Source organism: Denticeps clupeoides, chromosome 10, assembly GCF_900700375.1.
Source record: "Denticeps clupeoides chromosome 10, fDenClu1.1, whole genome shotgun sequence".
NCBI lineage: Eukaryota > Metazoa > Chordata > Actinopteri > Clupeiformes > Denticipitidae > Denticeps > Denticeps clupeoides.
This window is the reverse complement of record NC_041716.1, coordinates 16,885,504-16,906,561: the sequence shown is the minus strand read 5'-3', so window position 1 is coordinate 16,906,561 and position 21,058 is coordinate 16,885,504. Positions and strand designations below refer to the sequence as shown.

The following is a 21,058-nucleotide window of genomic DNA, read 5'->3' as shown; positions in this document are numbered from 1 at the left end:
GCATGGTGGTGGCACTGGCAGCATCATGCTGTGAGGGTGTTTTGCAGCTGCAGGGACAGGACAACTGGTTGCAATGGAGGGAAAGATGAATGCAACCAAGTACAGGGATATCATGGACCAAAACCTTCTCCAGACAGCTCAGGACCTCAGCTGGGCTGAAGGTTTACCTTCCAACAAGACAATGACCCTCAGCACACAGCTAAAATAACAAAGGAGTGGCCTCACAACAACTCCATGACTGTTCTTTAATGGCCCAGCCAGAGCCCTGACTTAAACCCAATTGAGCATCTCTGGTGAGACCTAAAAACGGCTGCCCACCAACGTTCACCATCCAACCTGCCAGAACTGGAGATGATTTGCAAGGAGAAATGGCCGAGATTCCCCAAATCCAGGTGTAAATATCTTGTAGCATCTTTCACAACAAGACTCGTGGCTGTATTAGATCAAAAGGGAGCTTCTACTAAACACTGAGCAAAGGGTCTGAATACTGAATACTCAGTTTTTCTCACAATTGTGAACAATTCTGTGTTTTTCTGTCAAAATGGGGTGTTGTGTGTTTGTCTTTTAAGTGTCTGACCGTAAATGAAAGTAAATACAATTTAATGTTAATCAGCAAGTTTTTTCAGCAAAAAATGCAATTAAAGTGTGTGCGTGTTTATATACGGAGAGAGAGAGAGAACAATTATCCATGTATGAATATGAATAATATGAATAAGGGTATTGGTCATATTACGTGTGTGAGTTTGTGTGTATCCATCCCTCTATGGTTTCTTTTGTGTGCTTTATTCTCCTTGTCCTTCCACAGGGTAACTTCTTCCAAAATATCGGCTCCATCACGTTGTTCGCTGTGTTTGGGACCGCCATCTCGGCATTCATTGTGGGTGGAGGGATATATTTCCTTGGCCAGGTGCAGTAGCTTGAGGTTGGCTGTCATCCACGCCCGCTGTGAGGAGGATGTCTAATAATCTTCTGGTCTGCTGCTTTACAGGCTGACGTGATCTACAAGATGACCATGACAGACAGGTATTGTCACTTTGTTTTGGGTTAATATGCAGCTTAGTGGGCAATTTTCACTCTGATCCACAGTGCTGTAGTTACCATGGTAATGATTTGCTGGCCTCTGGGGTTTGAAGAGCTAAGCTGTCATCAGCTTTGACAATGTTTAGGTGGAGTCATCCAGCTGGCAAAATCGCGGGGAGTGTTGGCCTAACGGTTAACGCAACAGACTCATAACCGTAAGGCTGCGGGTTCAAGTCCACTGAGTTTACCTCCCCCATGGAAAAAAAAAACTAGCGTTTAGAGAAGCGGCCCCGTAATCAAAAGGTGCTACTGAGGTGACACCTTCCCCACACACTGCTCTGCCGGCACCTATCATGGCTGCCCACTGCTCACCAAGGGTGATGGTTAAAAGCAGAGGACACATTTCGTTGTGGCCATAAGTGTTCTAGTTTCGAAGACATTTGCAATTACAATTATCAGACACCCTTATCCAGAGCGAATTACAGTCAGTAGTTACAGGGACAGTGTCCACTGGAGACACTCAGGATTAAGTGTCTTGCTCGGGGACACAATGAAAGTAAGTGGGGATTGAACCTGTGACTGTTGTCTTCTGATTCATAGGTGGGTGTAGCTCTTACCACCCTATTCATATACTTTAAATCATAGCCTGAATGGTTATGAAAATGCTGAATCAGGCTTATCTTGCTTCATGCAGTTCTCTTGGTTTTAATTGTGATCCTATCTCTTTAGTACAGTATTGATCAGAGAAAGCCATAACCAGGCTTGCTGAGACTCCTTCCTACCCAGTGCAGTGATATGACTTGCAAGAATTTTCTAAAAATGGTCAAATGATCATTGATATTAATGTATGTTGTGGCAAATGTACAAATAGTACTAGCGATCTTACACATTACACAGCTCGGATTACACCGTGACTTCGGGTTACCATGTAAATATTGCCCTAAGACTGTTAACTTTCTGCTCAGTGTTTTATTTGTCTGTCTGTTTCTTTCCTGCCCTGTAGTTTTGCGTTTGGGTCTCTGATCTCAGCTGTTGACCCTGTGGCCACCATCGCCATCTTCAACGCCCTCAACGTCGACCCGGTCCTCAACATGTTGGTTTTCGGAGAGAGCATCCTCAACGATGCTGTGTCTATAGTGCTTACAAAGTACGTTCCTTATTTCTTCCTGTCTTTTTTTTTTGTTAGTTCCCTTTCTATTTCTCTACTTTCCTCAACCCTTGTGCCCTCTTTCAGCATTTTTGTACATTTAAAAAAAAAAAAAAAACATTCTGGCTGTCTTAATTTTAGCCAAATTCTTTAAATCCATGTTTTTTTTATTCTTAGATGTCATCGATACTCTGAGTATGCATTTTGCATGTCAAAAATGTACACACACAAAATCTGCCATAAAATCCTCAAACATCAATATTTTTTTCTCCATAAATCAGTTAGTCAACTAGAGCCCTCCATCATGTGTCATTATGGGCCACAAAAATATTGGTGTATGATTATTTTTATGGCAGATTTTTCTACACGAACAGTACCTGAGTAAAGTCCTGAGGAAGAATGCACAAGGGTTAATTCACCCACGTACAGTACAGGCCAAAAGTTTGGACACTCCTTCTCATTCAATGTGTTTTCTTTCTTTCTTTCTTTATTTTTTTGACCATTTACATTGGTAGATTCTCACTGAAGGCATCAAAACTATGAATGAACACCGTGGAGTTATGCTGTACTGTCTTCTTTTCCGCAGTAGACACACGATCCGAATAGATTTTTATTTAAGTAGTTCAACACATCCCGCCATCAAACACAGGTATACACACACTAAAGCAGACTCAGACTTTCACAGGGTGGTAATGTAGGTCATCTACTTAAATGTCACTTTCCATCCTGTTTGGGGTTTTAATGTGAGGTGTAGCAGCCAGGGGCTCAATTTTTTTACTTTTTTGCCCTGGTTACCCACGCTTGCTGGTTGCATGTGATGAGTATGAGTGGAAACTATGCCATGGTTCAAGCAGGAAACATCTAATTGACAGTTACATTTTACATTTTTCAGCACTTATCTTACGATCAGTAGTTACAAGGACAGTCCCCCCCTGGATACACTCAGGGCTATGTGTCTTGCTCAGGGACACAATGGTAGTAAGTTGGGGTTTGAACCTGTGGTCTTTTGGATGGTAGGCGAGTGTGTTACACACTAGGCTACTACCACCCTGTATTGTGTGGGAGACGCCGTTATCAGAGTTGGAGTTGAACACGATGCTGAGATGACTGTAATACAGTATCAGGTTTGTCTTAATCTGCAGTGATCCTTCAGCCTGCCTGATATTTCTGTAGCATTTCAACACACAGGCTGTCTTTAGCGATTTGTCGCACCCACCGTCGCAATCTGCAGCTATTTGCTGCCTGTCTGCCTTTTTCAACACTGGTTTGATATCACAAGCAACAGTACTCTGTTTTAAATAATATGAAGCAGACAAACAGTACACCAAAATTAAATTCAATTTAAATAAAAATAACATTTCCATTTCTCTTGTTCACAGGTATTAAAAAAAAGTGAAAAACACCCGACCAATTTGAACAGACATTTAAATGTTTTAATACATCCTGAGTTGTGGGTCTGCAATGTCTGGAATTGTGCAAGTGCGGTTGACTGTAGATTGCGTCATGATGCCCTGACCTGATGAACTAGTTGAACAAGATCAGTTGGTTCCTTTTTTTTTTTTAACTGTCAGCTCGCACCTTTCTGTGCTTTAGGTGGTCCCGCTGCGTGTGTCTTTGTGTGTATGTGTGACGGTAAGTGACCACGCCCAGTGTAATGCACACGCTATTCTAACTGTGTCCATGTGTCCATTCATAATGAATGAACAGACGATCGGTTGTTTTAGTAGGTGTTGTGGTGACCATTTTCTTACAAACCACCTGACTGCCTTTTGACGCCCTCTGTGCCACGCTGGGTTCGTGGCCCTCATGGGGCAGTGGGTGGCCTAGCCGGTAAGGAAACAGACTCATAATCGGAAGGTTGCCGGTTTGAATCTGGAACCACCAAGGTGCAACTGAGTAAAGCACCGTCCCCACACACTGCTCCCCAAAACTGCTCACTAAGGTGCTGGGTTAAAAGCAGAGGACTCATTTTGTTGCGTCACCATGTGCTGTGCTGCAGTGTTTCACAATGAGAATCACTTCACTTTCACGTAATCAAAAAATTAGCTTTTCCATGCAGAGTATTTGCCACCTACAGAGTGTTTGTGATTTTAGGATTTTTACAGGTACCATAAACTGTGCTTGTGCATGATATAAGATATAATCTTTTTTTTTTTTTTTTTTCTTCACTGATTCACTCTGTAAAGACTTCATGTCCAGAGGGTTTTTTGATTGTATTCTGATAGAGTATTAGCGCCCCCTAGTGAGTGAAGCCACAATACATCTTACTTTGTGGGAGTAAGAGACAGTCTTAAATTTTCTGTTACTAAGTGGTACCCGCTTGTAAATAAATATGAATAATCATCATGTTGTTATTATTACTACTATCATCATCATCATCGTGGTTTTGTGAAATGTAAATCAAGCGTGCCCCATTTTTGTTCCAGTACGGCAGAAGGCTTCACTGGTTCAGACGTTGCCACGGTGACAGGTTGGGAGACGTTCCTGCAGGCACTGGGCTACTTTCTCAAGATGTTCTTTGGCTCTGCAGCTCTTGGCACTCTCACTGGCCTCATCTCAGCCATTGTATCCTCTGTGTACTTGTTTCTGTGTGTGCGTGTGCGCACACGTATGCTATGTATAATATATATATATATATATATATATATATATATATATATATATATATATATATCATATATATATATATATATCATATATTATATCATATATTTTTCTACACGTGTGCTACATGTTTGTGTTTGGTCGTAAGAGCCATTGAATCCCTTAACCACATTATGTCCAGTGCCTCAAGCATGTAGACCTGAGGAAGACTCCATCCTTGGAGTTTGGGATGATGATCATCTTTGCCTATCTCCCATATGGGCTGGCAGAAGGAATTAAGCTCTCGGGTGAGACTGGATAAAAGTTAATAAGGGAGGTTTTGGGCAAAAGAAATGCTGGAATTTTTTTTTAAATTTTGAATTTCTCCCTTTTCCTGCAGGCATCATGGCCATCCTGTTTTCAGGGATTGTAATGTCACACTACACACATCACAACCTTTCACCGGTCACTCAGATACTCATGCAACAGACGCTACGCACCGTGGCCTTTATGTGTGGTCTGTGTCCTCACTTCTGTTGTCTTATAGTCCTGATTCTTCATTTTTGTTTTATAATGTAAAATATAGCCATAAGACCCATGAATAAGAGAGTGCATCCAAACATGGTGGTAGTAGTGTCTCTGTGTGTGTGTGTGTGTATGTGTGTGTGTGTGTGTGTGTGTATTCGTGTGTGCACATACAGAGACACAGATGTATTCAAACACCATAAATATTGGTGCAAGTGGCAGTGGTGGCCCAGCGGGTAAGGAAACGGACCCTTAATCACCGGTTTGAACACTGAACTGCCAAAGTGCCACCGAGGCGCCACTGAGCAAAGGCATCAGTTTCTGACCTCACAATGCCGCTGTTTGCATATTTCAAGAAATTTCTACTCTGCCAGACCCCTAGCAACAGAGCACCGATATGCCAGTGCTGCAGTATATTGATTGTTGATTAATGGAGTGGGCTTTGCATCTGTAGCTAATGAATTGAGTGTCCAGCATAGCAAACGCTGACATCCTCCTGCTTGCCTCCACAGAAACCTGCGTCTTTGCTTTCCTGGGTCTCTCCATTTTCAGCTTCCCACACAATTTCGAGCTGTCTTTTGTCATCTGGTGCATTGTAAGTTTGCCTTCTATGGGCAATATGAAGTATTTCAGAAATGAAAATGTAGGGGAAGATGTAATATTTGGAACAATGTCAAATAAAACTTGAGTAGTGTATTTATAGTGTAGTCATTACCTTTTCAAAAGCCATTTGAAGAGTTTATTAAAAGGAACACGACCTTAATCTGTTTATGAGAGGTCATTTAATAGCTCTGGCTCGCTTCTGCCAAAACAGCAAATGTGAACTCTTTCTGTTGTAATTGAGTCTTTGAAATCTAATGAATGGCGAGCAGAATACAGATTAGTCTCTGTACACCTTGCTCACTGTGAAATGTCACCCGGTCCATCTCAGCTGGTCATTCCATTACGTGCCTCGGATACGCTGCGCTGTACCTGCATTTATCCACACCAGACAGTCTTGCTCAAGAGGGCAGGTGTAAAGCATTCCATAATCTTATAATAGCCATACTGGGGTTTTAACCAATTTTAACTCATCCCTGCATCCCAGTCTGCCCAGTAATGGTAATAAGTCTGCACTTAATATCACAGACTGGGTTTCCATGTGCACCAGCGTCATGGTTATGAGCCTTATCTTGGTTTTGACCATATGTCATGTACATGGAATCAGAGAAATATGTTTTTTCATACCCCTATATGTAATTTTATCTTGGTTACTTTTAATTTGAGATTCTTTATTTGAGTCCTCCTTGACCTGACCAGGTCTTTTGTTCCTGAATGTGGGATTTGAGGGTTTTTTGTGATTGACTTGTGGTCGGAACATTCACATAGGTATATAGTTATAATGGAATCTGTCATTTAATAATCTACACCTATACTATGGCATAATAATTAATCATAAGTCCTCGTGAATCACAGAGTAGTGTTGTTGACCTGTTTACAAGAACCCTGAAACTTGGCATTCATTTTGTTGTATGCTGTTTTCTGTACAGGTTCTTGTTCTGCTGGGCCGGGCAGTCAATATCTTTCCCTTGTCCTTCTTGCTCAACTTTTTCCGGGACCACAAGATCACGCCCAAGATGATGTTCATCATGTGGTTCAGTGGTAAGCATGGCTAGATGCTGACTGTTATAAGCTATATGATATATCCCATTTGCCTTATTTTCAGATTCCTGATCACTGTTCAAAAACAGGTTCAGTTAACTAACTGAAATGTGAAACGATAAGATCAGTCAGCGGATTAGGTTTGTTTTATGATCTAGTCCTGCCTTTATACTCATTCCAGGCGATTGTCAGCAATAGCTGTTCTGCATTTGGTGAAAGGCTCATTACACAATATGTTGCATTCCAGTGCACCAGATGCAGCAGAGAGACAAAGAACTTGTTCACAAACATCCAGAACGGCCTGGCACTCTGCCGGCTGGGAACTGCTCATCGACAAACTGCTCTTTGAACTCAGTTCAGATTCCTCTGTTTTGTCATTAGAGATGAGAAAACATTGATCATTAAAAGAAAGTCAAGTGACTTTCATTGTGAAACCCTGCAGCACAGCACACGGTGCACACAACGAAATGTGTCCTCTGCTTTTAACCCATCACCCTTGGTGAGCATTAGCACTGCCCTCTGATTGTTCTGTGGCTGTGTGCTGTCAGATAAAATTATCCCAATAATTAATAATTTTGCAGCAGATTGATCATTTGTTTATTTTTGATTCAGTTTACATTTAGTTGAAAATGAATGTGAAGCGTCACCCTTGACTCCTTCAGTGCAATTGTTTTATTTGAATCACAATTAATTGTAAATAAATTACAAAGACTAATGCTTGGATAATAAATGTGCACATTTTGAATTAAGAAATATGAACAGATTTTTTTTCATATGAATAAAAAGGTATTCTGCATAATGTGTATATATACCAGTAATGTTTTGTTAGGCTTTACTTTAAGGTCCAATGAACAATGGAGTTTTCACTTTTCACATTAGTTGTAGTTCTTTCAGACCCTTCGCAGGTTACAAACTTTACTCCATGGGGTCACTTATGTTTTATTACCATTTCCAAGTTATTGCAAATCCTTGACTGTGTACGCACCTGAAATCATTGTGTAAGACATCATGCTTAATCCAGCAGTCATTAGCACTCTGATGCAGTACCACTGTACTATCTGCGATAATAATTCTTATCCTGTGAATGTTTTAGTTTGTTTAACAAAACATTGAGTCAAGTGACTGTCAGACAAAAGATGATTTCACATACTGTCCTTTTAGTCTTATTCTGTCTATTTTACTCAGGATTACGAGGAGCCATCCCATACGCCCTAAGCCTCCACTTGGGTCTGGAGCCTATCGAGAAACGGCAGCTGATAGGCACCACCACCATCGTCATTGTGCTCTTCACCATCCTGCTGCTGGGGGGTGGCACCATGCCCCTCATTCGCATCATGGACATCGAGGAAAGCCAGTCGCGTCGCAAGAACAAGAAGGACGTCAACCTGAGCAAGACGGAGAAAATGGTGAGTCATTGCTGGAGTGGGAAATTTGCTGTTTTGTCAAGGAGGTCAGTCAGAACCATATCTCCTTTTGTCACATTTCCTCAATAATACATTTTCAAAAAGTAATCCTAACCTCTAAGGTCATTGTTGCTTTTGTTCTACGTTGGTCATGGTTAATGGCCCTGTAGTGTATTATCCTAAGGTAAGGGAAATGTAAGTGATGGCATTTAAATGATTGCACTTGAAGTTGTGACCACCGTTGTGACACCTCTTTGGACAAGAGTGGGGCATTATTTATCTTTTTTTCCTCCCACATTCTATCCCTACCTCCCTTTGACCATCTTCTTTGTTGCAAATGCTGTTATTCCGCAGGGAGCCGGAGAGCCACAGCCAGGGAATACTCCTCCGGTCTTTCCGCTCCTGTCTTTTAGCAGGCTCTGTAGTGACTCAGTCCTTCCCAGCGGTTGGGGCTGGGTGCAGTGTGTTAAGGCTCAGTGGGGTTGCCAAAGAACAGAGCCTGGCATGATGTAATACATAAAAGTGGCATCAGATTAAAGGCCTTCATCACATCACTTTTTTGCCGCATTAGGCTTAGAGTTTACTAAAGTAAAATGTGAAGTGGAGTTATTATCAGTCTTCAGTCGTGGCCAAAAGTTTTGAGAATTAGACAAATACAAAGTTTTCTGCTTCTGTTTTTATTAATGTCAAATTTCATATACTCCAAAATGCTATGAAGAGTGATCAGATGAATTTCTAAGACCCTCTTTGCCATGAATATAAACTTATTCCCAAAATTACACTGCATTTCAGCCCTGCCACAAAAGGACAATTTTAGTGATCCTCTTGTTAACACAAGTGAGAGTGTTGAGGGGGTACAAGGCTGGAAATCATTCTGTCATGCTGACTGAGTTAGAATAGCAGACTTGATGCTTTAAAATGATGATGCTTGATGGTGATGCTTCAAATCATTGTTCTTCACTGTTAACCATGGTTACCTGCAAGGAAACATGTGCACTCATCTTTGTGTTGCATAAAAAGGGCTTCACAGGCAAGAATATTGCTGCTACTAAGATTGCACCTAAATCAACCATTTATCAGAGCATCAAAAACTTCAAGGAGAGAGATTCAAGTGTAGTGAAGAAGGCTTCAGGATGTGCAAGAAAGTCCAAAACTGGTGCTTGATTCAGTTGCGGGATCGGGGTGCCACCAGTGCAGAGCTTGCTCAGGAATGGCAGCAGGTAGGTGTGAGGGCATCTGCACACACAGTGAGGTGAAGACTTTTGGAGGACGACCTGGTGTCAAGAAGGGCAGCAAAGAAGCCATTTTTCTCCAATCATCAAGGACAGATTAATATTCTGCTAAACAGTACAGGGATTGGACTGCTAAGGACTCGGGTAAAGTCATTTTCTCTGATGAAACTCCTATTCCGATTGTTTGGGGCATCTGGAAAGATTATTGTCCGGAGAAGTAAATGTGAGCGCTAACATCAGTCCAGTCTCAAGCCAATCGTAAAGCATTATGTATTTTCCATCATGATGGAGCACCATGCCGTAAGGCCAAAGTGAGAACTAAGTGCCTCGGGGAACAAAACATTTAACTTTTGGGTCCATGGCCAGGAAACTATCCGGACCTTAATCCAATTGTGTCAATCCTCAAGAGGCGGGAGGACAAACAAAAACCCGCAAATTCTGACAAACTCCAAGTACTGATTATGAAGGAATGGTTTGCCGTTAGGGAGGATTTGGAATAAACTTATAAAATGCTTATAATTATGCTTCAATACACCACAGAAACAACAATAAAAAGATCTAAAACACCGAAGCAGCAAACTTTGTGAAAACCAGTATTTGTTTCATTCTCAATACTTTTGGTCACGACTGTATACCAACATATGACAGCAGATCTCAAAGTCACATGGTATCAAAAGTTGTTGCATTAATATCTGCATTTGGGAACTTTAGAATGGAAATGAATGGCCTTCAATCTTCCTGTTTTATAAATTTGGGATTTATAATTTTTTTTATTCATTACGAATCAGATTATAGTGATTAGTGATTATAACATCACCCTCTTGTGGTCTCCAAAAGCATTCTTGCAATAGGAGACCTGCATATTGATGCATCAATTATATAACAATATCATTGCTTGATGATCAAGTGGCTAGTTTACCAGTCAGATTGTTTCAATTAAAGCACTGCATGTTGGGATTGCTAGTGGGCATGGTTCCGAGATGTCATATTGACAGGTGAGGACATTTTAGTGAACCCAATGAATATAAAAAGCCTTTTAACTTTTCAAGATGGGTGGTGACCATAGTGGCCATTTTGAAGTCGGCCATCTTTGATTCAACTTTTGTTTTTTCAATAGGAAGAGGGTCATGTGACACATCAAATTTATTGGTAATTTCACAAGAAAAACAATGGTTTGTTTTTAACGTAACTTTATTCTTTCATGAGTTATTTACAAGTTTCTGACCATTTATAAAATGTGTTCAATATCACCAACCATTCACATTTTATTAAGGTGTATCCATATAAATGTCCCACCCTGTACATCATAATACCAATTATTTTCATTGCAGTGGGTAATTTGTTCCTCTTCATCTTTTTTTATATAATGTCTCTCCTTGTTTATTAACCTGTACATTTGTATATATTAATATATAATTCCTGTAAATTGTATGTATTTGTTCTGCTTTTTGTGCTTTTTTCATATCGTGTTGTTTCTTATACTATATATTGTTTTCTTGCTTGGAAGACACCAGAAGCCAAAACCAAATGCAAGTGAAGTGAAGTGATTGTAATTGTGATACATAGCACAGTACACGGTGACACAACGAAATGCTTTTAAACCCTCACCCTTAGTGAGCAGTGTGTGGGGACAGTGCTTTCCTCAGTTGCACTTCAGTGGCACCTTGGCAGGTCAGGATTCGAACCGGCAACCTTCTGATTACGGGTCCATCTATTACCTGCTAGGTATAAATTTATATAAAGTATACAGTATTGACAATACTGAATGATGAGGAATTAGGTAACAGTGTGTTTGGAAACGCATTTACTGATCTGTTTTCATTTAGGAATGTCATCTTTGGTCTCCTGGTCTGTTTCAGGGTAACACCATCGAGTCGGAGCACCTGTCGGAGCTGACCGAGGAGGAGTACGAGGCGCAGATTTTCCACAGGCAGGACTTGAAAGGATTCATGTGGCTTGATGCAAAATACTTGAACCCGTTCTTCACTCGCCGGCTCACTCAAGAGGTGATCATGGCCCTCTAAACCACCAACTCTCACAATCTGAAAAGTCACACTTTACACAACAGATTTTATGATGGAATTCAAGAGCTGGTATGAAACCATCAACAGCTTAGTGGTTTCTGCCCTTCTGTTCCTCAACACACTGAAATGGCAACACCTCAGTAGCAGGAAAAGGGAGGCTAGTGCATCTGATACAGTAACTATACACTACAAACCAGCCATCCCTTTGAGCCAATAATAATTAAGGGAGGAAAGATTACAAATGGATGAAAAAATATAAACAATAAAAAAAACTAATTGGGTGAACGAAATTGAAAACCAGAATACAAATTCCAGAATGATAACATTATATTGGTAATAGCATTATTTATTGTTCCAATTAACTTTCATTAATTTCAGATACATAGCATAATATCATAATACCAATAATATGTAGATAATGTTCTTTTCCATATTTTGATCCATATTATATAAATTGTAATATCACTACATATAAAATCCTTAACTTAAATGCAGCGACAACAAAAAACAATGTAATAATGTTAAACCTAGCTTTAACTGTTCATGAATCAGTTCAGAGGCTACAAAAAATTCCACTCTTGCGAACGTCTGGTCATTAATAAAATGACAGTCTATATTTCGTGATCTGCGAGCAAACGCTTAATCCGATTTACTGTTTTAGGACTTATGCAAACAGGCTATGTTTGAAATTCCTTTTATGAGACGACCGGAGAAGTAAGCACACCCTTTTTTATCCTTTTTTTTGCTGCTGTGTAGAGATAATAATTTTTTTCTTAACCATTCTTTCATATCATTTAAACTGGTGAATAATTAGATGAGAGATTCTGGAAAACTGGACAAAACAGAACAGAACAATTACGTATTGAAAATGAAAAACAGATTTAATGTGACATCAGAACGAAAATTAGGTAGAAAACACACATGAACTTCGGCTCTGGCCGTTGGTGCCTCTTAAGCAGAACTCTACATATATTCACATTATAGATTGGACAATACAATAACCGTAGTGCACAGTAAACAGATTATATACAGTGGGTTTGCAAAAGTATTCGGCCCCTTGAACTTTTCCACATTTTGTCACATTACAGCCACAAACATGAATCTATTTTATTGGAATTCCATGTGAAAGACCCATACAAAGCGGTGTACACTTGAGAAGTGGAATGAAAATCATACATGATTCCAAACATTTTTTACAAATAAATAACTGAAAAGTGGGGTGTGCATATTTATTCAGCCCCCTGAGTCAATACTTTGTAGAACCACCTTTTGCTGCAATTACAGCTGCCAGTCTTTTAGGGTATGTCTCTACCAGCTTTGCACATCTAGAGACTGAAATCCTTGCCCATTCAAACAGCTCCAGCTCAGTCAGATTAGATGGACAGCGTTTGTGAACAGCAGTTTCCAGATCCTGCCACAGATTCTCGAATGGATTTAGATCTGGACTTTGACTGGGCCATTCTAACAAATGGATATGTTTTGTTTTAAACCATTCCATCGTTTCCCTGGCTTTATGTTTAGGTTCATTGTCCTGCTGGAAGTTGAACCTCCGCCCCAGTCTTTTGCAGACTCCCAAGAGGTTTTCTTCCAAGATTGCCCTGTATTTGGCTCCATCCATCTTCCCATCAACTCTGACCAGCTTCCCTGTCCCTGCTGAAGAGAAGAACCCCCAGAGCATGATGGTGCCGCCACCATATTTGACAGTGGGGATGGTGTGTTCAGAATGATGTGAAGTGTTAGTTTTCCGCCACACATAGCGTTTTGAATTTTGCCCCAAAAGTTTCGTTTTGGTCTCATCTGACCAGAGCACCTTCTTCCACATGTTTGCTGTGTCCCCCACATGGCTTGTGGCAAACTGCAAACGGGACTTCTTATGGTTTTCTTTCAACAGTGACTTTCTTCTTGCCACTCTTCCATAAAGGCCAACATTGTGCTGTTCATGACTAATAGGTGTCCTATGGACAGATTCCCACACTCTGAGCTGTAGATCTCTGCAGCTCGTTCAGAGTCACCATGGGCCTCTTGGCTGCATTTCTGATCAGCGCTGTCCTTGTTCGGCCTGTGAGCTTAGGTGTAAGGCCTTGTCTTGGTAGGTTTACAGTTGTGCCATACTCCTATTTCTGAATGATCGCTTGAACAGTGCTCCGTGGGATGTTAAAGGCTTGGGAAATCTTTTTGTAGCCTAAGCCTGCTTTAAATTTCTCAACTTCATCCCCGACCTGTCTGGTGTAGTCTTCGGACTTAATTGTGTTGTTGCTCCCAATATTCTCTTAAACAACCTCTGAGGCCGTCACAGAGCAGTAGTATTTGTACTGACATTACACACAGGTGCACTCTATTTAGTCATTTGCACTCATCAGGCAATGTCTTTGGGCAACTAACTACGCTCGGAGGGGGCTGAATAATTATGCACACCCCACTTTTTAGTTATTTATTTGTAAAAAAAAATTTTTGGAATCATGTATGATTTCCGTTCCACTTTTCAAGTGTTCACCGCTTTGAATTGGACTTTCACGTGGAATTCCAATAAAATAGATTCATCTTTGTGGCTGTAATGTGATAAAATGTGGAAAAGTTCAAGTTCAATACTTTTGCAACCCACTGTCAGACAATGTACAGTAATATGCATAGTTTGAGTTTGCTCCATTACAGTATTGAAGATGTGGAGTAGAATGTGGTAACAGTCAGAGACACGACCTGATCTCTATCTTACAGGATCTCCTGCATGGGCGGATTCAGATGAAGAGTCTGACTAATAAATGGTATGAGGAGGTGCGACAGGGCCCTTCGGGCTCAGAGGATGAAGTGGAGGAGGCCGAGCTGCTCTGACCACACAGGCCACATTCTTCAGCCTCAGTGGCCACTCCTTCCTTCCTCACAGAACAGCCTTCCACTAGAGTAAAACACTGGGATAGACTGATGGACACTGGAAAGTCACACGTGCAATATATGGGTGAGGGGGGGGTATACGTAACTGGACATCAATCACTCAACTCAGCGTAATGGAATTAACAGAAGCAACAAAGGAGGCTATTCAATGAGCTCTATGCTTTGAAAAATATTTTTTTTAAAAAGCAATAAATCAGCCTTCTTTTTGGTGACTGTGACCTGTGTATATTTTATAGAATTTTGCAGGGTATTTGGATAAGTGGAGGAAAGCGGCACCCGTGAATGTTTTAATATAGACTACTGAGCTGAAATGTGTTTTATTTATTGTACTATATGGCCAAAAGTATATAGACACATGCTTATCATGTCCTTGATAAAAGAAAATTAAGTCAATTTAAGCGATTGTATTCAGCTGTCAGCCATAACATTACTAAATCCATCAAGGCACTTGGACTGTTATGCAGCCTCACACAAAGACCTCTCTTTCAGAACCAGCATGAACTCTTTAACTGTTTGAGCTACAGCTCAAGATGTTAATTTCCTGCTAAATACAACTGAAACAATGATATTCATTTGACCAGATAAGGGTGCTAATGTCGAGGCTGATTGATAGGTGTATGACAATGAACTCTCCTATCAATTGGTGAAAAGCCAACCTTACCTGTCAGTGGCACCAGGTGGCGAACTTGCTTTGCATGAGAGCCACAGCTAAATTACGGCAGTAAAAAGAAGTGAATGTGCTCAGATTTTTGCCAAAGTAAATGGCATCACATGAGCTGTTGATTGAAACTGTAAATTAACAATAAAAATAAATTGTTGAATTGCCAATATTGAATGATCGAAACCAGCACCTCTTTCTAGACTGTGATAGTTGGGATTGGAATTTCAGGGAATATGGCAAACTGGATTTTTACCTTAGTATCAAGAATGTATTAGTATTTCTGTAAAAACAGAAACCGTGGGTTTAGTGCCAAAATATTCTGTACAAGCATCCAGATCCACATCCACATTCATCATTCCACTCAGTGCATTTGTTGATCTTACTGATGGTGGGAGATCCAGCTGGACTTGGTCAGCCACTTCAGAGCAGAACAGAACACTTCACAAGGTGCTTCGGCTTCCCCTTCACAGTGTGCTTAGAGTAGACTGAACATGGCTCTGGACTTTTATTTATGGACCCGTTAGCCGTGGGTATAGCTGAAGCTCATTGAATTAGGTGTGTCCACACTTTTGGCCATGTAGTGTATGTTTCCCTTGTATTTCATTCAACTTAATGATCTTAAATAAAAGGAACTTTGTACACAAACTGGATCTGTGTGTAATTATTGTGTATAATTGTATACATAATGCCAGCGAATGGGTGGTAGCGGGTAACACACTCGCCTGTGAACCAGAAGACCCAGGTTCAAACCCCACTTACTACCATTGTGTCCCTGAGCAAGACACTTAACCCTGAGCGTCTCCGGGGGGGACTGTCCCTGTAACTACTGATTGTAAGTCGCTCTGGAAAAGGGTGTCTGATAAATGCTGTAAATGTAAATCCACACGCAAACACTCAAAAACTGAGTTGAGCTGCTCTGAACTGGTAGCTTTTTTCCTGCTTCTTCCTATTGGAGCTGTTGTGTGTGTCCAGCCTCTTTAGCCACCCTCCCATGGACTACATACCTCTGACTGGCCCTGTTCAGTGCCAGGTCACATGTCAGCCCCACTAGGATTTTTGTGTGGAACTGAAACAACGTGCTGACACTTTTTGTGTACTGATGTTATCCTATAATCAACCAATATCCTTCGGTAAACATGGCAAGGCTCTGGAATGGAATTGTCCTCTGATCCCTCTTGTTTGGGACAGTAAATAGAAACGGGAGGGTGCCGTGCTACCGTCCAGCTGTTCACAAAAAGTCATCGCTGCCTAATCTGCCAAAAACTGATGTGACCTGACAACAGGGTTGCCATGTGAAGAAAGGCAAAGGCTCCTGTTCTATTAATCCCCTGATAAACACTGGCAAAGCTTTGCATTTGGCAACAAAACATGCAAATGAGCTAACAAGGCCTCCATGGAGTGCTACGCAACACCCAGTGCCTTTTTAGCGCAGTCACCCTGAAGAACCAAGAAGTAGATAAAGAACACGAAAATGTGTGCTGCAGGGCAGTGAGCCTTGCTATTTGAAGGAGTCATGTGGCGCTCCGACCACTAGGTGGGATTATCTACGTGCTGCTGCCGGGCCCTGCCGGATTAATGCAGGGCACATTATCTGTCCCGCGTGCCGTTTTCTCAGTTAATTATAGTGTAGAGAGAATCTAAGCTCTTTCACTTACTCACTCACTCACTCACACTCACGTTAATTTATTGGCAGCTTATGCATGCAGTTCAGGTTTCTAAGGCCTAACGCTGTTTCATGGGTCACAACATAATTGCAGTTTTAAGAAAAGGGATGTATTAAGGGCTTCGTCTGACTTAATGAGTGCTCTGGGGAAGATGCCCCCCACAGGCCTTGACAACAGAATGTGAATGAAATCTGTGTCTAAATCTCTCACAATTCTGACTTGCCCGATTTGGACAAGCGGCACAGAAATAAAGATGCGGGCGCTAGATTCCGGCACCATGGGCTAATCAGATCAAGGCCGCTTCCTTGGTCTGCCATCCTGCCGACAGCACCAGGAAAAGGCTGCCAGGGTGAGGAGTTGCTTCCTCTTGGTGCAGCGTGTACAATTTAGATTAATATCGAAATCCCAGTGTGGAGCAAAATATAATCTAAATCTTCAAAAAAAAAAAAAACTTTTGTTATAAAGTTTCTCTTAATCCCTGGGATCCCTGATAGATATCAGTACAGAGCCTTGTGATGACAAATTACCTGCTTCATTTACCCTCCTTCACACTATGAGGCTAACTGATCCCTTACAGGCAGCCATGCGCATTACAACAAATGGATCGCCCAACACGTACACATTCATAATTAATATTCCTGGCCTGCAAATTGCAGGAGCGGATGGGGGCCAGGGAGGAAGCCAGTGCCAAGTCTCCCTGCTGAGCATGGAACTTTTCTTCCGTACATGTGGAGGCCCTTCAAAGAGCAGATGAGATGCATCTGAGGAGAAAAACCAGCAGAGGAACAGAAGACGGGAACGGTCGTGCATGATTATTTTTCTCTAAGCAGCGGGGTGCCAATCTCAACAGAGGGATTCAGCAACCACCATTATCTTTACACCCTGAATGTGTCTGATCTCCAGCTCAGAGCTTTGCAATATAAAACCTGAGCCACTCATTTAGAAACTATAAAGGATCGCAAAAACTATAATCAATATTGGGGGAAGATAAAGAGCTGAAAATAAACATTAAATTGTTGAGTGTGTAAACTGAAAAACATTGCAATGAGGGAGGCTGAAACGAAAATGCTCTCCTCAATCTTAGACGTGGCAGCGCAATGGAAGCTCACAGCAGCCTTTTCCTTAATTTTTCTCTCATCACACCAGTACTTTCAGTAATTTTTTTGCAGCCGCAAACGGTGAAACCAGAAGACTGGGAAATGGATAGGGCTCCACGGACGATGCCATCGCCACCACCCTGCATCTGACCCTCACCCACCAGGACAATAAGGACAAATACGCATGAATGCTGTTCACAGACTTCAGTTCAGCATTCAACACCATCATTCCTCAGCACCTGGTCGCAAACCTGAGCCTGCTGGGCCTGAACACCTCCCTCTGCAACTGGATCTTGGACTTCCTGACTGAGAGACCCCAGTCTGTCTGGATTGGGAACGACATCTCCAGCACCACCACACTCAGCACTGGAGTTCCACGAGCGATGCACAGCTCCAACCACATCATCAAGCTTGCCGATGACACGACTGTGGTGGGTCTCATCAGAGAGAACGCTGAGTCAGCGTACAGAGATGAGGCGCAGCGACTGACGGACGGGTCAACAATCTGTTTCTGAACGGACAAAACGAAAGAGATGATTGTTGACTTCAGAAGAGATCTTGTTGACTTCAGAAAAAGATCTTGTGTGGAGATTGTCAAGAGCACCAAGTTCCTCATTGTCCATTTAAAGGAGAAATTTTCCTGGAATCTCAACACCAGCTCAACACCAAGAAAGCCCAGCAGTGTCTTTACTTGGGAAATCCCATCTCACACCTCCGAAACGTACATGACATGTATGTATCTGAAATGACAACAAAGCTCAACTTGAACTTGAACTTGTCAGACTTTGTGATGTGTGATTCATTAGCGAAGAAGCCGTGTTATTAGGTTTGAAATAAATTGAAAGCTTATAAGAAGCAATTTTGTGTTTGTTTTTGCCGTGGATTACATATTTGAATTATTTGTCACCTTCAGCCAGACTCATCTGTTAAAAGTCATTAATTCTCCCTTTGTTGGTGTCAAAAATTGTTGTAGAAAATGTGTCTACGAATTTCTCTTCATAACTACTGAAGGCATTTGGATATTTATTTTATCAGTGTAAGACATTTTGGGCACTATATTTGAGTGAGGTTTTAGATGTCCTCAATTTCTATAAATATACTGATAATAGGCTAAAAGACTGTGCTTTGGCTCCAAGGTGGTGAAATGAACTTCCCCTATTTGTCCAAGCAGCCAAATCACTGGACGTCTTTAAGACTAAAAACCTACCTTAAAAAAATACTTTGACTTGCACTTTCCATACTTCTATAGGAAGGAAAAGAAAAATAAAAGCAGGCAACAGAGTTCTTTGTGAACTCTGCCCAAAAGCACAAAGAAACAGAACTAAAACAAAAATCAGCCAAACACAGAAACTAGAAGAAATAAAGAACTTAATTAAATCCCATTTATGTAAGTAAGATATGGGAATCTGCCGGATGAACGCCGCAGGCTCGCACCTCCAAGGTTGTGATTGATGTGTAGGTTGGTGGTTCCCCATCTGGATTTTGTGACATGAGTAGCTTGTGTGGACAGCTTGCAGACCCTATCTTCCTAGTCACTCTGCGTCAACGGAGACGGACACGAGTGTCAGTGCAGTGAAGAACTGTAGTGACGCAGTTTGGCTGTAGGGGGCAGTAATGGTCAAGCTGCCCGTGCCTCACCCGTTCAACACGCCCTAGTTCTTGACTTCTCGTTTTCACACTGGATTTTTTTTTTCTTCTTTGCCCCCAGCCCTGTGGATTTGAGACCGTACTATGCTAACTGCATACAAAACACATGCACCCCCCCTTCCTCTACACACACACACACACACACACACACACACACACACACACACACACCTCTGGTGGGTGTTTCGTCATGCTCCGGTGGACTTTGTTGAAGCCTGGCTTGTATGAATTTTTCCCAACTGCCATCTATAAAAAAAAAAAATCTATACAGCCTCTGTGTGCGTGTGCATGTGTGTGTTAATATGAAAGCCTTCTGTCACTGGATAGAAGACTCTCACAAATGGATGGCCGGTCCACAAGGCTCTCCAGTCTACAACAATTTCAGCCCGAGATTGAGTTTCTGACATTACCCCGTCGTCAGCACCTCTTTTGGTGCAGGATTGTTTTATTGTGTCTCTCCTGTCCTGACCTTCACTCAGGTTCTGAGTTACCACCAGCTGCAGTCCCGCCTTGTGACACTCCCATGAACAAATGGGGGGCGTGTGTGTGCCATTGATCAAATTGCTTCTCATACAATATCACCCATGAAAGAAAGAAGGTGACATTAGTCCTCTGCTAGACCACAGAGTCTGCATGACAGACTGGCATGTGCAATCAAATATTAATTCATCCATAACTCATTATTGTTATTGTCTTTGACAGCATTGAATACATGGTGAAATCCTGAGTGCAGACCAGCCCATGTGTAGAGGGATGTCAGGAGAGACCTGTGAGTTGGTGAGCGCTGTCGTATTTAAATACAAATAACTCAGACTTCCCAAGCCAAACTAAACAACTTCCACTAGTAACTCTATAACTGTGCATACAGTGGTGTACTCTGTACTGCTGTAAAACAGCGTTATCCCAACCCACTGGCTTCGTGTCCACTTGCTTTTTTACTGCTGAGAGGTCAATTTGTGGTGAATATATCAGCATCAACATAGTTGAAATTCCATTATTATTAGTTACACTTATGCAACACATTTCATATTTTTAAAAAGAACATAAGATGGAAAGGAAGAGAAGGAGTCTTGAAGGAATCGAGGCACTGAATGACCTGCCTCACGTTGTATACATTCTAAGTTCGTGGACAGAGAGGAAATTGCTGCTGGACGTGAAGGGCGAAGAGTTCACTAGGGCTATGCCGGAACCAGTAACCAATGCAACTGAAACAGAGCAGTGGTGATGTGAGCTACAGCGTTCTGGAGGTAATGGGGCTTTTGTAAATGTGTGGTTGACGGAAGTCAAGATGAGACATGATGGGAACAGTGAACCTTAATTCTATCATTACTGGAAACAGACAAAGCTAGGTTGTGAAGATGAACATACTGGTATTTTGTTTTCATAAACTATTTAAAAAGGTACAGTTTAATGTATTCTTTATTCTTCACCTATACCTTTTTTATGTATTTATTTTAATTTTGTTGATTTTGTTTGATTTTGTGGAATTTTACATACAAGCAATCCAAAAGGGTGCAAAATATTT

The 21,058-nt window shown here is 41.4% G+C and overlaps 1 protein-coding gene across 1 annotated transcript in view; it reads left to right on the top strand.

The window, feature by feature from the left end:
- slc9a8 (solute carrier family 9 member 8) overlaps positions 1-15,770 on the top strand; it is a 28,975-nt gene extending 13,205 nt beyond the window's left edge. Inside the window, exons 6-16 of the mRNA XM_028993882.1 lie at positions 806-907; positions 989-1,023; positions 2,024-2,167; positions 4,594-4,732; positions 4,953-5,058; positions 5,151-5,267; positions 5,788-5,870; positions 6,805-6,916; positions 8,102-8,322; positions 11,411-11,557; positions 14,291-15,770. Coding sequence (XP_028849715.1) covers positions 806-907; positions 989-1,023; positions 2,024-2,167; positions 4,594-4,732; positions 4,953-5,058; positions 5,151-5,267; positions 5,788-5,870; positions 6,805-6,916; positions 8,102-8,322; positions 11,411-11,557; positions 14,291-14,404 — 1,320 coding nt within the window. The 3' untranslated portion in view covers positions 14,405-15,770. The remainder of the gene's footprint in view (positions 1-805; positions 908-988; positions 1,024-2,023; positions 2,168-4,593; positions 4,733-4,952; positions 5,059-5,150; positions 5,268-5,787; positions 5,871-6,804; positions 6,917-8,101; positions 8,323-11,410; positions 11,558-14,290) is intronic.
- Positions 15,771-21,058: the final 5,288 nt, after the last annotated feature.